The sequence below is a fragment of the Theropithecus gelada genome, chromosome 16 (genome assembly GCF_003255815.1).
Source record: "Theropithecus gelada isolate Dixy chromosome 16, Tgel_1.0, whole genome shotgun sequence".
Lineage (NCBI taxonomy): Eukaryota > Metazoa > Chordata > Mammalia > Primates > Cercopithecidae > Theropithecus > Theropithecus gelada.
In genome coordinates, this window is record NC_037684.1 from 27,735,534 (window position 1) to 27,750,969 (window position 15,436).

Genomic DNA, 15,436 nt, shown 5'->3' on the forward strand with positions numbered 1-15,436 from the left:
TCACTGCAAGCTCCGCCCCCCGGGTTCACGCCATTCTCCCGCCTCAGCCTCCCAAGTAGCTGGGACTACAGGCGCCCGCTACTGCGCCCGGCTAGTTTTTTTGTATTTTTAGTAGAGACGGGGTTTCACCATGTTAGCCAGGATAGTCTCGATCTCCTGACCTTGTGATCCACCCGCCTCGGCCTCCCAAAGTGCTGGGATTACAGGCTTGAGCCACCGCGCCCGGCCTAGTTTGTTCCTTTTCATTGCTGAGTCGTATTCCACGTGTGGTTTTGCCACATTTTGTTTCTTAATTCACCAGTTGATGGATATTTAAGGTTCCAGTGTTTTTTGTCTATTTTGAAGAATGCTGCTACAGATGTTTTGATGTCTTTGCATAGGTGTGTGTTTTCATTTCTCTTGGGTAGATTCCTAAGGGTAGAGCTGCTGGGTCATGTGTTAAGTTTATGATTAACTTTTTTTTTTGAGACAGGGTCTCGCTCTGTTGCCCAGGCTGGAATACAGCAGTGCAAACACTGCTCACTGCAGCCTCGACCTGCTGAACTCAAGCTATTCTCTTGCCTCAGCCTCCTGAATAGCTGGGACGACAGACACGCACCAGCATGCCCAGCTAATTTTTTTTGTATTTTTTTGTAGAGACAAGGTTTTGCCGTTTTGCCCAGGCTAGCGTTTAACTTTTTAAGAAACGGCTAGACTGTTTTTCAAAATTTTCCCACCAGCAATATATGAGGATTCGTCGCTCCATATCCTCACCAATACTTGTTTTCTGTCTCTTTGATTATAACCATCCCAGTGGACATGACATGATATATAATTGTGGTTTTAATTTTCATTTATCTAATGACTGTTGTGTATCTTTCATGTAGTTATTAGTCATTCATATACATATGTGAAGAAATATCTATTCAAGTCTTTTGCCCATTTTTATTAGGATTGTTTGTCTCTTTATTATTGATTTGTAAAAATTCTTTATATATTTTGGATATCAACCAAAATATATACAACCATATATACAACCATATATAGTTGTATATGGTTTGCAACTATTTTCTCCCAGTCTTTGGCTAATTTTTTTTCTTTTTTCTTTTTTTTTTTTTTTTTTCTTTTTTTTTTTTTTTTTTTTTTTTGAGACGGAGTCTCGCTCTGTCGCCCAGGCTGGAGTGCAGTGGCCGGATCTCAGCTCACTGCAAGCTCCGCCTCCCGGGTTCACGCCATTCTCCTGCCTCAGCCTCCCAAGTAGCTGGGACTACAGGCGCCCGCCACCTCGCCCGGCTAGTTTTTTTTTTGTACTTTTTAGTAGAGACGGGGTTTCACCGTATTAACCAGGATGGTCTCGATCTCCTGACCTCGTGATCCGCCCGTCTCGGCCTCCCAAAGTGCTGGGATTACAGGCTTGAGCCACCGCGCCCGGCCTTTTTTCTTTCTTTTTTTGAGACAGGGTCTCACTGTGTCACCCAGGCTGGAGTGCAGTGGCACAGTCTCGGCTCACTGCAACCTCCGCTTCCCAGGTTCAAGCAATTCTTGTGCCTCAGCCTCCCAAGTAGCTGGGATTACAGGCATGTGCCACCATGGCCCAGATAATTTTCTGTATTTTTAGTAGCAATGGTCAGGCTGTTTTTGCTATATTGGCCAGGCTGGTCTGGATCTCTGGCCTCAAGTGATCTGCCTGCCTCTGCCTCCCAAAGTGCTGGGATCACAGGCATGAGCCACTTCACCTGGCTTCATTTTTTCTTTCTTTTTTTTGAGACAGTGTCTTGCTCTGTGACCCAGACTGGAGCGCAGTAGCACAATCACAGCTCACTGCAGCCTCCACTTCTTAGGCTCAAGCGATTGTCACACCTCAGCCCCACCAAGTAGCCAGGACTATAGGCCCGCACCACCATGCCTGGATAAATTTTATATTTTTTGTAGAGATGAGGTCTTGCCAGGTTGTCTCGGCTGGTCTCAAACTCCTGGGCTCAAGCAATTCACCTGCCTCGGCCTCCCAGAGTGCTGGGATTACAGGTATGAGCCACCATGCCTGGCCTCTTCTTCTTCTTTTTTTTTTTTGAGATGGAATTTCGCTCTTCTTGCCCAGGCTGGAGTGCAATGGCACCATCTTGGCTCACCACAGCCTCTGCCTCCTTGGTTTAAGCGATTCCCCTGCCTCAGACTCCGCAGTAGCTGGGATTACAGGCATGCACCACCATGCCTGGCTAATTTTTTTTTTTTTTTTTTTTTTTTTAGTAGAGATGGGGTTTCTCCATGTTGGCCAGGCTGGTCTTGAACTCCCGACTTCAGGTGATCCATCCACCTCGGCCTCCCAAAGTGCTGGGATTACAGATGTGAGCCACCGCGCCCGGCCTCCACGAAGACTATCTCCCATGGTTTCTTCTAGAAGTTTTATGGTTTTAGCTCTCACATTCAGGTATATGATCTATATCGAGTTTATTTATTTATTTATTTATTTATTTTTAATGCATCCTGTGAGCAAAAGATCTAAATTCACCTTTTGGCATGTGGCTATTCAATTGATCACAGTACCATTTATTGAAAAGCCTATCCTTTCCTCCATCAAATTGTCTTGGCACCCTGTAAAACCAATTGAGAAATGTAAAAGGGTTTCTACTTGGACTCTGGATTCTGTTCCATTGACCTATAAACTCATTCTTATTTATTAGTATTACTATTTTTCCCCCGAGATGGAGTCTTGCTCTGTCGCCCCAGCTGGAGTGCAGTGGCACCATCTTGGCTCCTTGCAACCTCTGCCTCCCGGGTTCAAGCAATTCTCCTGCTTCAGCCTCCCGAGTAGCTGGAATTACAGGTGCGCACCACCACGCCCTGCTAATTTTTATATTTTTAGCAGAGACGGGGTTTCACCATGTTGGCCAGGCTAGTCTCAAACTCCTGACCTCGTGATCCGCCTGCCTCGGCCTCTCAAAGTGTTGGGGTTACAGGCGTGAGCCACCGCGCCCGGCCTTGTTGTTGTTGTTTTAAAATTCAGATACAACTTATACACAGTGAAATTCATCCTCTTGAGTGTACCTTTCTTTTTTTCTCTCTTTTTTTTGAGATAGAGTCTCACTCTTGTCGCCCAGCCTGGAGCGCAATGGCTCACACTCAGCACACTGCAACCTCTGTCTCCTGAGTTCAAGAGATTCTCCTGGCCGGGCACGGTGGCTCAAGCCTGTAATCCCAGCACTTTGGGAGGCCGAGACGGGCGGATCACGAGGTCAGGAGATCGAGACCATCCTGGCTAACACGGTGAAACCCCGTCTCTACTAAAAATACAAAAAAACACTAGCCGGGCAAGGTGGCGGGCGCCTGTAGTCCCAGCTACTCAGGAGGCTGAGGCAGGAGAATGGCGTGAACCCGGGAGGCGGAGCTTGTAGTGAGCTGAGATCCGGCCACTGCACTCCAGCCTGGGCGACAGAGCGAGACTCCGTCTCAAAAAAAAAAAAAAAAAAAAGAGATTCTCCTGCCTCAGCCTCCTGAGTAGCTGGGATTTTAGTGCATGCCACCACGCCTGGCTAATTTTTGTATTTTTAGTAGAGAAAGGGTTTTGCCATGTCGGGCAGGCTGGTCTTGAACTCCTGACCTCATGATCCGCCTACTTCATCCTCCCAAAGTCTTGGGATTACAGGCGTGAGCCACCGCGCCCGGCCTTGAGTGTACCTTTCTATGAGTCCTAAGAAACACACACAGCTGTGCATCCAACCCCACAACCAAGATACAGAATGGTCCCATCACCTCCCACAAGTCCCTGTGCCCCCTACTGTGGACCCCTCTCCCTCCTCCCCAACCCCAGACCTGCTTTTTGTTCACACAGTTCCACCCCCTCCAGAAAGCCATATAAGTTGATTCCTACAGCACTCAGCCCTCTGACCGTGGCTTCGTTTCCATCCCATCCTTCACCATCCAGGATGATCCTTCTAAAATGTAAATGTGCCCTCTCCTCTGTGCTTCTACTTAAGTCTAAATACAACTTGAAGGGTCTGGTCTTTGACCGCTACTCCTGCCCATCTGGACAAACAGGATGGATGGCTCTCAAACCTGGCTTGCGGAACAGCCACCTGAGGGCTTGTCAATACCACACCTTCCTGTGTCTTAGCCCCACAGACTGAGATTCAATTGCTGGAGAGGATCCCAAGGATCTGTTTTCCACACAAGGTTAGGGAGGTCTGGAGGCCACATTTGCAGAAGCATAGCCCCTCTCTCCACACCTTCCACACCTGTCCAGGTTCACCCACGTGGCCTCTGCTTCCTCCTTTCTCCTCCAACCCCACTCTCTGTCTCCGCATGCTGCATCCCCTCCTCTCCAGAGCTCTGGCAGTGGTTTCCTCACTTGGGAAGGTGGCCTCCTTCCCCAGTTCCCATGCACTGATTCCAACCCCCTTCCCATGTCAGCCAGCTTCTCCTCTGCTCAGCTGTCACTTCCACAGAGAAGTCTTTCCTGACTCCCTATGTGAGTCATTCTCCCAGCATAGTTGTCTCCTGTCATTTCTTATTTGTGTGATTCTTTGATTAACATCAATCTTCCTGATTGGCTGTGTGAGGATAGGACGGGGTCTGTTTTTGTTGCTTACCTCAGTATCCCCAGCACCAAACATGGGGCTGGCATATGGTAGGTACTGAACAGAGAGTTGAATAAATTAATGAGTGAATTGTCTACTCTGCCTTTGCACAAGCTGCTCCATCACCTAAGAGACCTTGCCTCCTCCCCCACTTCTTTGCTGGGCACATTCATACCGGTTTTCCTAGGAAAACTCTGGAGAAAATTGAGGCAGGAGTCACTCCTCTGTGCCCCCCCCCCCCCCCCCCGTGGTGGACCTCTTATCACCCTAAGGATTATTTGTTTTCCTGTCACCCGCATCAAGCTGGGTGGTGGCCACAGCCTTTGATTTCTGCCTCCCAACCCTTCTCCCAAGTACCCTGTTTGCCCAGTGCTGAACTAGAGAGCTAAAGTGATCCCTGAGAGAACTAAATCGATCCCTCAGGCCGGGTGTGGTGGCACACACCTGTAATCCTAACACTTTGGGAGGCCGAGGTGGGCAGATTACATGAGGTCAGGAGTTCGAGACCAACCTGGCCAACGTGGAGAAACCCCGATTTACTAAAAATACAAAAATTAGCTGGGTGTGTGGCCTGTAATCCCAGCTACTCAGGAGGCCGAGGCAGGAGAATCTTTTGAACCCAGGAGGCGGAGTTTGCAGTAAGCCGAGATGGCGCCACTGCACTCCAGCTTGGGTGACAGAGCAGGACTCTGTCTCAAAAAAATAAAGTGATCCCTCTAAGAGGAATCTCCAGGGGCCCAGGCCAGAGCTTTCTCTGGGTCACCATGGCTTCTCCCACTGTGCCACCCAGCCTAAGCCCCTCGATTTTAAAGGGGAAGCCAAGACTCTGGACTTTGCTCAGAAGGTGGGGGGCGGGGGAGGGGCTTACCCTGGGTGCCTCTGAGGGGCCAGGGCACAGCCACCATGGTATGGGTGCCTGCAGATCGACGGGCAGGCCATGTTGCTGGACACCCCCGTGGCTGGCGTCCCTCCTTGGCAGGGTGCTCTTTGCCCCATGGGGTGGGATCCAGAGCTGCAGAAGTGCCCCCTGGCTTGGCCAATGAACAGACCAGGTTCAGGGAGGATGTTTGGGAGGAGTGGACGGGTGGTTCCCTTTACCTCGCAGCCCTCAGACCCTCCCCCCGCCCTCCCAGGTGGTCGGGACTCTTGATCTTCGCTGTTGGTGCTGTCTGTTCGGCTGTCTTCCCCGCCTCTTCCTAGGCACCTGCACCCTCTCTTGGCACCTGCTGCCAGGCTAGGAAGGGCAAAAACAATCCCAGTTGGCGTAGAGTGTCAGGGAGTCCCCACCCTCCTCCCAGGCTTCCTCCTCCCAGGCGCCTCCCCTGGACACGCCCCCATCTGCCCAAGATAATTTTAGTTTCCTTGGGCCTGGAATCTGGACACACAGGGCTCCCCCGGCCCTGACTTCTCTGTCCGAAGTCGGGACACCCTCCTACCACCTGTAGAGAAGCGGGAGTGGATCTGAAATAAAATCCAGGAATCTGGGGTTTCCTAGACGGAGCCAGACTTCGGAACGGGTGTCCTGCTACTCCTGCTGGGGCTCCTCCAGGTAAGGGGACAGAGATCGGTCTCAGACAACAGCCTGCCAGGCAACCCCCAGCCGCACAGCCCCAGGCTGTGCCCGTCTCCGGCCGAACTGGCCGTCGGCCCAGGTGGGCGGATTGGAGCCACCTGGCTCTCCCCCTCCCCCGCTCGGTGATGTCAGGCCCGGGGCGGGGGCTGGAGGGGGACAGGTACTTAAGGGCCTGGCGTCTCCCTCCCTGAAGACGTGGTCCCAGCCGGGTGTCCTGATGTTCGGGGTTCAGGTAAGAACCCAAGCGGGCATTCATCCTTTGGGGGCAGGCACGGCCGGTCTGGGGGCCGGTAGGGAAAGGCTGGGTCTCCTGCTGGGTTGCTCGGCCTCCCACTTTTCTCTTTTCCTCCCATCTCCCACCCCGCCCCCTCCTCCCCACCCGCCCTCTTTCGTTCCCATCCTGGTTTCCAGCCCTCCTTGTTCCCTCCCGGTACACCTCCCCGAAGCCAGCAGCGAGAACGGGAAGGAAGACCTGATTCTCTCCTCCGACTTGGCTTTCCCGCTGAAACTGGCCCCTCCCCGCACACCCTGGGAGAGCCGCCCTCACTCCCTGGCTCGCCCAGTTTACCCCAGTTTGGGTTTCCCCAAGTCTCTAAGACAGACGTCTCCGCGGGCTGCGGGGAGATGTGGGGAGGGCCCCCTCCACTTTGGAGGACGGTGAAGGAGAGGGATCCTCTAAATTGTTGAGGCTCCATCTCTCCAGACTGTATGCCCTGCTCAGCAACACCGCCTCCGGCCCTCGGGTGGGAAAGTGGAGGCCGGGTGAGCCGGGGTCCCTCCTGGCTTCAGCATGAAGTGGCCAGGAAGGCTAGAGGGGTGGGTGAGCGGCTCTGCAGTGCGGTGGGGCCTGGGGAGAGTGGGGTAGGCGATGGCAGATTGTTTCCTCTGCTTGATGAGGCTGAGGAGAGACCCAGGTACCCGGTCTGGGTCTCCCTGGCAGATTGAGGACAGAGAATGCACCTGCCGGCAAGGTGGAACCCCCCCTCGCCGCCCCGCTCCAGCCTCAGTGCCCACCAGGAATGCTCCCTTTTGGTCCGCCGGTCTTGGACTCTGCTCTCTCCTGATATCCTGCTGTGTGCGGGGTGGGGGGACCTCATGGAAGCAGGCAGCCTGTAATGATTAACCGCACAGACACTCCAGCATTCTTCCCAAATTAAACTTTAAAAGAGCTGCCCCGCCTTCTCTCACTGGGTATTTTTCCTGAGTGAGAGTGGGCGGGGCCTCAGAGTCCCGGGTCCTCCCTTTTACTAGGAGTCATCCAGGGGTTTCTCACCTTCTCACCTGGGCCCTGCACCCTAAAAGGTTATAAGCCTGTCCCGTGGGGGCGGGGCGTGGAGTACTGGGCGGACAGGGACGCTCCCGCCACATCCAGGCCCCTGGCCCAGGCCTCAGTCCCGCAAGCCCTTCCCCCTACTCTGGGAAGTAGAGTTGTTTTCTGTTGGCCCTGAACACCGGGCCCCGCCACCCGCCCTTAGGGCCAGCCAGGTGGGGCGTGATTCAGGAAGTAAACAAGGAGGTTGGGAGGACGGGAACGCGGGTGAGGCCGGAGCCACTGGGGGAGGAGGCAGCTGGGAAGACACCGCCGGAGTTACCTCGTTGAGGGGACAAACTGATTTTGGGGGTCGGTTTTTCCAACCGAAACTTTCCCGGTGCCTCAGTTTCAAAACTCCAGATCTCTAAGCTGCCAGGCCTACAGCCAGGACCCCTTCCCCTCCCTGCTCACCCCTTTGGTCTTGAGGATTCCACCCGCCTCCAGCCTTAGAAGGGGCTGAAGGGCCCGGGTGGGGGGATCTGAAGGCAAACCCCAGCCTTGGGCTGGCCCTCTCTGATCTCTGAGGCCAGGCTGTAATGTGATTCAAATCCACTTCTAACCCGTTCCAAGCGCTGCCCTCCTGAATTCTCTGCTCCTCTCCCCACCCCACTGTTGGCCCCCTGCAACCTGGAATGAAGTCACCAGGGCTGTTTGGAGACCGGGGCTGTTTGGAGGGTAGACTGGGGTGGGAGTGGGGGATCGTGTTCTGATATTGAGGTGCTGGTGTCTCTTGCTAGCGGGTGGTGGGTATATCTTGCCCCTCCTGGCAGGACCCTGGGCCCCCTCCCTGGCCTTTCATCCTGTCTGTCTGTCTTTTTGAGCGTTTTCCCTTTCTGCTCCTGCTCCTGTGGTACCCCTCTGCCCGGGACACCCAGGAGAATGTGTCGGGAGGAACCTCATCCACACGGGGTGGGGGCTCTGAGCGATGCTTTGGGTGGGGAGGGGCACCGCTGGGACGCTGGCTTCTCTCCAAATGGGCCTCTGAATCCAGGCTGGGCATTGCCTCTCTCTTTCCCAGGTGAGGGACTCCCTGGCAAGGCGGTGGTTTGGCACTGGGGGTGAGAGCAGATCACAGGTCCCACCTGGCCTGGAGCTAGGCCGAGGGTGGGGAGGAGGAGGTGATGTCAGAGGAGCCTCAGGCCCCACATGTTCCTCCCCCATCCTGTTCCCAGTCCCATGCCTCCCCCATTCGGCTGTGGCTACCATTGGGTTGGGGAGGTTGGGGGAGGGTAGAGGCAGGGCTGTTTTTGTTTCTCCTAAGCCAGGAAGTTGTGTGGATGAGTCAAGGTTGAATGGAGAGCCCTAGGCAGTGTTGTCCCGCCTGCCCTGACTCACCTGTCCCCCAAATCCCCTGATGCCCTCACTGAGGGGTCAGGTGCCTGTGCCCTCCTGAGGGGTCAATCCCAGGTGGCCTCATAGTACTGGCCCAGTGTTCGGAGAACAGGCTAGGGGCTGGGATTGCAGGTTCTCCCAGGTCTCAGTCCAGCCAAAGGGGTCTGCCTGGTTCCTGAGGAGGGGCCAGCCCCACCTCCACCTCTAGTGCTCGCCTTTGCCGGCCCTCCTGTCTTTACTTGTCCTGAGTGTCTGTGCAGCCCCTGTAAGTGATAAGACATGGGTGAGATTGGCCTTGCCTGGGGGTACCGGGTACCCTTGGACAAATGAGTGGATAGGACAGGTGCGCAGTAATGGATGATGTAGCCCCTGCACAGTGCTGAGAGGGAGTCGTTCACTCAGAATGTGGAAAGCCAGGAAGGCTTCTCAGAGGAAGTGGCTCTAGCATTGGAGCCTCAGGAAAGAGTTGGGCAGGAGGATGGCCTGGGGAGGGTACGCAAGGTTTAGGGGCTGCTGTGGCCAGGACGCCTACCCCAGGTCTGCTCTCCCCCTTGCACTGAAGCGGAGCCGGCTCTCCTGACTTTCTGGCTCCCATCCTTCCCCACCTCCTTCTCCCCTCTGCATCACTCATCCCTTGGGCAGGCCAAACTTCACCAGGTACGAACAGGCTCTGGCAACTGGGTCTGGCAACACAGTGCTGGAAAAACCCGGGCAGTGCCTGGAGCAGTGAGTGCCCCACGCGTGGAGGCAAAGGAGTGGACCTTTGCCCTGACCCTGAGGGCTGAGCCTGAGAGTGTGTGGGTTGTGAAATCTGTTGTGACCACCAGGCTTGTGGTGGGTGGACCCTCAGCTCTTCCTGTGAGCAACTTTGTGCTAAAGAAAGAGCACTGGAGCTGGGCGCAGTGGCTCACGCCTGTAATCCCAGCACTTTGGGAGGCCAAGGCGGACGGATCAGGAGTTCGAGACCAGCCTGGCCAACGTGGTGAAACCCTATCTCTACTAAAAATACAAAAATTAGCTGGGCATGGTGGCATGCACCTATAATCCCAGTTACTCGGGAGGTTAAGGCAAGAGAATCGCTTGAACCCAGGAGGCAGAGGTTGCAGTGAAAAAAAAAAAACAAAAAACAAAACAGAAAGAGCACTGGACTTGGAGTCTAAACACCAGGTTCTACTCCTGACTCACCTGTGACTCAGGGCACCAGGTTCTACTCCCCGACTCACCTGTGACTGAGGGTAAGAATGCTTCCTTCTCAGAGACTCAGTGTCCCCTTTTATAAAATGAGGCTCATTCTGTCCTTCCCCAAGGGCTTCAGGGAAACTCCAGTTAGAGCAGTGAGGTACTAGGTAAACTCTGAGGGGCACCCTAACCACCGTGTGAGGTCAGGAGGTCTGATTTCTCTAGTCCCCTCTCCCCAGGACAAGGGCACACAACTGACACAACTGGTTCCATTCTGCCCCTCTCTCCCTCAGATGCCATGGAGCTGGATCTGTCTCCACCTCATCTTGGCAGCTCTCCGGAAGACCTTTGCCCAGCCCCCGGGACCCCTCCTGGGACTCCCCGGCCCCCTGATACCCCTCTGCCTGAGGAGGTAAAGAGGTCCCAGCCTCTCCTCATCCCAACCACCGGCAGGTACGATGGGATGTGGGGCTTGGGGGAGGTCAGTGCTGGATAATACACAGAGGCTTGCAGGCCACTGCTCCTTTCCCCACATCTCTCTCCCTTTTTCTTCTTGCCACAGGAAACTTCGAGAGGAGGAGCGGCGTGCCACCTCCCTCCCCTCCATCCCCAACCCCTTCCCTGAGCTCTGCAGTCCTCCCTCACAGAGCCCCATTCTTGGGGGCCCCTCTAGTGCAAGAGGGCTGCTCCCCCGCGATGCCAGCCGCCCCCATGTGAGTTGTCCCTCGGAAGGGAAGGGAGGGATGCGGGGTTCTGGATCTGTGGGAGATAGACAGCCATTTCCATGGAGGCGGGGGATCTTGGTTAGGAGTCCCTGAGGGTCTAGCAGGTGCGGAAAGGGAAGGAATCACCCTTTGCCTCCCCTCAAGTCATCTGCAATTCCTGGGGCACAGGTAGTAAAGGTGTACAGTGAGGACGGGGCCTGCAGGTCTGTGGAGGTGGCGGCAGGTGCCACAGCTCGCCATGTGTGTGAAATGCTGGTGCAGCGAGCTCACGCTTTGAGCGACGAGACCTGGGGGCTGGTGGAGTGCCACCCCCACCTAGCACTGGGTAAGTCGGGTGCATGGAACTACCCAGGCCGGAAGGTGATGTCTCGCATCTTGGGCTAGGCATGTGACTCATCTGGGAGATCTGGTTGATCTCCAATAACTCCTGCTTTTTGCCCTTGACCCCAGAGCGGGGTTTGGAGGACCACGAGTCCGTGGTGGAAGTGCAGGCTGCCTGGCCCGTGGGCGGAGATAGCCGCTTCGTCTTCCGGAAAAACTTCGCCAAGTACGAACTGTTCAAGAGCTCCCCAGTGAGTGTGTGAGGGCTGTCTGGGCGCTGGGATGCCCTGAGCCTGAACCGGACACTGGAGCCCTGACCCCTGACACTTTTCTGCCCTCAGCACTCCCTGTTCCCAGAAAAAATGGTCTCCAGCTGTCTCGATGCACACACTGGTATATCCCATGAAGACCTCATCCAGGTGGGGAGACCCCCCCCAATTTCACGACTCCCCAGAACTGACCAGTGCTTCTCCGCCCTTAGGTCCTGTGCCTCCCCTCTATGTGGTAGAAAGAGCCAAACCACAGTCCTGTGTGACTGGGGACAAGTCACTTTCCCTGCCTGAGCATCAGTTTCTTCTGTTAAATGGGGGCGAGAAATGCATGTGGAGCATTTCCTTGTAAAAACCTGAGGGTGGGCTGGGTGTGGTGGCTCATGCCTGTAATCCCAGCACTTTGGGAGGTTGAGGCAGGAGGATTACCTGAGCCCAGAAGTTTGAGACCACCCTGGGCAACATAGTGAGACCTTGTCTCTCCAAAAAAAAAAAAAAAGAAAAGGAAAAGGCCAGGAATGGTGGCATGAGCCTGGTCTCAGGTGCTTGGGAGGCTGAGGTGGGAGGATCACTTGAGCTTGGGAGGTCGAGGTTGCAGTGAGCTGTGATCATGCCACCGCACTAGCATAAGACCCCATCTCCAAAAGAAAGAGAAGACGTCCTGGTGGTAGAGGGGAAGGGAGGAGGTCAGACCTCCCACTCTCTTCTCTTTTCTGGCTCAGAACTTCCTGAATGCTGGCAGCTTCCCTGAGATCCAGGGCTTTCTGCAGCTGCGGGGTTCAGGACGGAAGCTTTGGAAACGCTTTTTCTGCTTCTTGCGCCGATCTGGCCTCTATTACTCCACCAAGGGCACCTCTAAGGTGAGGTCTTGAGAGTGCCAGCTCCAGCCTCTGCAGTCCCTGGTCCTTTTAGAAGTTGCCCCTTCTCTGCTGGAACCCCTGAGCCCTTCTCCCCCCGTACCCCCCAGGCCAACCACCTCCAGTTTACCATCTCTCCCTACATCCTTGCCCAGCTCACCTGCCCAGGGAGGTAGCAGGAGAAAAGATGACCTGAGTTTAAGTCCTGGCTCTACTTCTATTTGCTATGTGACCCTGGGCACTCCCCTGCCCCTCTCTGGTCCTGAAATCTCCCCACCTGGCTTGTGGGGGGAGGTAATAGCGGGTGGGGTCCACCTGTACCAAGTCCTGCTCACTCGTGCTGCTCAGGATCCGAGGCACCTGCAGTACGTGGCAGATGTGAACGAGTCCAACGTGTACGTGGTGACGCAAGGCCGCAAGCTCTACGGGATGCCCACCGACTTCGGCTTCTGTGTCAAGGTGAAGACCTGACCAGGCCTGGCCCCTGGCCTGCGGAAGCAGGAACTGCTCAGGCCCCTGGATCCTGCCTAGGGCTTCTGAGTCCCAATTCAGATGCCCAGACTCCTCTCCCTGCACCCTGGCCTGCTGGAAACTCCCTGGATCCTGCTGTGCTCTGTGGAGCAGGGACAGACATGTGGTCCCAAAGGCAGATACGGGACCAGCCAGTTTCCTCTCTCCGCAGCCCAACAAGCTTCGAAATGGCCACAAGGGGCTTCGGATCTTCTGCAGTGAAGATGAGCAGAGCCGCACCTGCTGGCTGGCTGCCTTCCGCCTCTTCAAGGTGAGACCCTGGGAGTGGCATGGGGGGCTGACCTGGCCAGAGGGATTCCCAGCTCTGCCCCCAGGAAGTCTCAGGAATTAGGAGGGCATCACAGCCTTGCTCTCTGATAACGCTCAGTCCAAGCCTGAAGTTACAGGAAGTGCCCATTGAAGGCAGAAATACAGCCCTAGTCTAGGCAAGTCCTGGTTTGAAGGGGGGTCACAGCCACGCCCCCAGGACCTCTCGACCTCAAGCGCTCTTTCTCTCCCCACCCCCAGTACGGGGTGCAGCTGTACAGGAATTACCAGCAGGCACAGTCTCGCCATCTGCGTCCGCCTTGTTTGGGTTCCCCACCCTTGGTGAGTGCGCACAAGGGGATGGAAGGGTGGGCACGCAGGCCCTGTCTTAGGGGTACCTGGGCCCTGTTCTGACCTCTCCCTTCTCCTTCCATCTCCAGAGAAGTGTCTCAGATAATACCCTGGTGGCCATGGACTTCTCTGGCCATGCTGGGCGCGTCATCGAGAACCCCCGGGAGGCTCTGAGTGTGGCCCTGGAGGAGGCCCACGCCTGGAGGGTGAGGCCTGCTGCCTGTGTGTTTGTGCTGGGGACCCACTCTCTGGGTGGGATCCCTGAAATAGGAGGGAGGAAGAGGGGCAGGGGGAGGCCCCCTGGCTGGGGAGAAGTGCTCTACCTTCCTGAGGTGCTGGGTAATGCCCGCAAGCACACCCCGACTCTCCCATATCTCCCACTGCTCCACAGAAGAAGACAAACCACCGCCTCAGCCTGCCTACGCCGGCCTCCGGCACGAGCCTCAGTGCAGGTGTGTGATGGCCCTGAGTCCTGGGGCAGGGGCTGCCTCGACTTCTCTTTGCATTCTCAGTGGGGAGCAGATGCTATAGGGGTCCCCTCCCCAAAGTGACTGCCCATGTCCTTCCCCACCGCAGCCATCCACCGCACCCAACTCTGGTTCCACGGGCGCATTTCCCGTGAGGAGAGCCAGCGGCTTATTGGACAGCAGGGCTTAGTAGACGGGTAAGGGGCAGGGCCGGGCAACAGACCCAGGGATAAGAGAGACCGGGGTCCAGGTGGCAGCCATGGGTCCTCGGGTAATGCTGCCCTATCTCCTGTCTTCTGGCAGCCTGTTCCTGGTCCGGGAGAGTCAGCGGAACCCCCAGGGCTTTGTCCTCTCTTTGTGCCACCTGCAGAAAGTGAAGCATTATCTCATCCTGCCGGTGAGCTTCCCTGCGTCCCCGGAGTCCTGCAATGAGACACAGGACTCCCAGCAACCTGTCCTCCTCACCAGCCCCCTCCAGAGGCTCCCTGGCCCCTAGTGCGTCTCCCTTTTCCCTGCCCAAGAAGTGGGAGGCTGAGTGCGGTGGCTCACACCTGTAATCCCAGCACTTGGGAAGGCCAAGGTGGGAGAATGGTTTGAGCCCAGGAGTTCGAGACCAGCCTGGGCAACACAGGGAGACCCCCATCTCTACAAATAATTTAAAAATGAGCCAGGCATGGTGGTGCACACCTGTAGTCCCAGCTACTCAGGAGGCTGAGGTGGGAGCATTGCTTGAGCCCAGAGGGTCAAGGCTGCAGTGAGCCATGGTGGCACCACCACACTCCAGCCTGGATGACAGAGTGAGAAAACCCTGTCTCAAATAAAAAAAAAAAAAAAAAAAAAGAAAAAAGAAAAGAAAGAAAAGAAAAGAAAAAAGAAGAAAATGAAATGGATGGGGCCCTGGCCCAGGAGGGAGCTCCCTAAGCCTCGGGCCCCTCCCTGACCTTCCCCCCCGCACTGTACCCCAGAGCGAGGAGGAGGGCCGCCTGTACTTCAGCATGGATGATGGCCAGACCCGCTTCACTGACCTGCTGCAGCTCGTGGAGTTCCACCAGCTGAACCGCGGCATCCTGCCATGCTTGCTGCGCCACTGCTGCACGCGGGTGGCCCTCTGACCAGGCCATGGACTGGCTCATGCCTCAGCCCGCCTTCAGGCTGCCCACCGCCTCTCCACCCATCCAGTGGACTCTGGGACGTGGCAGCGGGGAACGGGATGAGGAGCGGAAGGGTTCCCCCACTCCAGTTTTCTCCTCTGCTTCTTTGCCTCCCTCAGGTAGAAACCAGCCCCTGCTCCAGTTCACTCCTGACCCCTCTCCTCAAGGGAAGGCCTGGGGTGGCCCCTCCCCTTCTCCTAGCTCCGGAGTTACTGCTCTAGGGCAGGGCATTATGGGAGAATTGGGGGCAGCCCAGGCAGTCTCATGCCCCACACTCTGTACAGACTGAGAGGCCAGTTGATCTGCTCTGTTTTATACCAGTGACAATAAAGATTATTTTTTGATATACCTATGAGTTCTGTCTAGCAAGGCCTGGCTGGCTGAAGTCAAGAAGGGAACCAGAGCTGGGCGTGGTGGCTCACGCCTATAATCCCAGCACTTTGGGAAGCCAAGGTAGGAGGATCACTTGAGTCCAGGAGTTTGAGACCAGCCTGGGCAACATGGCAAGACCCTATCCCAACAAAAAATAAAAAAATGAGCCGGGCGTGGTGGTGGGTACCTGTAGTCCC

At 55.7% G+C, this 15,436-nt stretch overlaps 1 protein-coding gene across 4 annotated transcripts; it reads left to right on the forward strand.

The window, feature by feature from the left end:
* Nucleotides 1-5,871: 5,871 nt before the first annotated feature.
* Nucleotides 5,872-15,213, forward strand: GRB7 (growth factor receptor bound protein 7). 4 transcript variants are annotated; one of them, XM_025361878.1, is made up of 15 exons: nt 5,872-6,102; nt 10,189-10,402; nt 10,512-10,662; nt 10,843-10,999; nt 11,125-11,246; nt 11,337-11,414; nt 11,987-12,124; nt 12,470-12,580; nt 12,804-12,902; nt 13,160-13,240; nt 13,339-13,455; nt 13,641-13,701; nt 13,826-13,913; nt 14,020-14,113; nt 14,682-15,213. In XM_025361878.1, the coding sequence occupies exons 2-15, from the start codon at nt 10,248-10,250 to the stop codon at nt 14,826-14,828; spliced, it is 1,599 nt and encodes a 532-aa protein (XP_025217663.1). In that variant the 5' UTR covers nt 5,872-6,102; nt 10,189-10,247; the 3' UTR covers nt 14,829-15,213. The 4 variants fall into 4 exon arrangements, with proteins under 4 accessions (XP_025217663.1, XP_025217666.1, XP_025217664.1 ...); XM_025361879.1 differs by lacking the exon at nt 5,872-6,102 and adding an exon at nt 6,297-6,358; XM_025361880.1 differs by lacking the exon at nt 5,872-6,102 and adding an exon at nt 6,742-6,888.
* The last annotated feature ends 223 nt before the right edge of the window (nt 15,214-15,436 follow it).

Bases quoted from the DNA above. Each gene is read 5' to 3' on its own strand.
- GRB7 (XM_025361878.1), top strand. From the start codon at position 10,248: ATGGAGCTGGATCTGTCTCCACCTCATCTTGGCAGCTCTCCGGAAGAC. The intron at 13,456-13,640 runs GTGAGGCCTGCT...ACTGCTCCACAG, and splicing joins AGGAGGCCCACGCCTGGAGG to AAGAAGACAAACCACCGCCT. The intron at 14,114-14,681 runs GTGAGCTTCCCT...ACTGTACCCCAG, and splicing joins AGCATTATCTCATCCTGCCG to AGCGAGGAGGAGGGCCGCCT.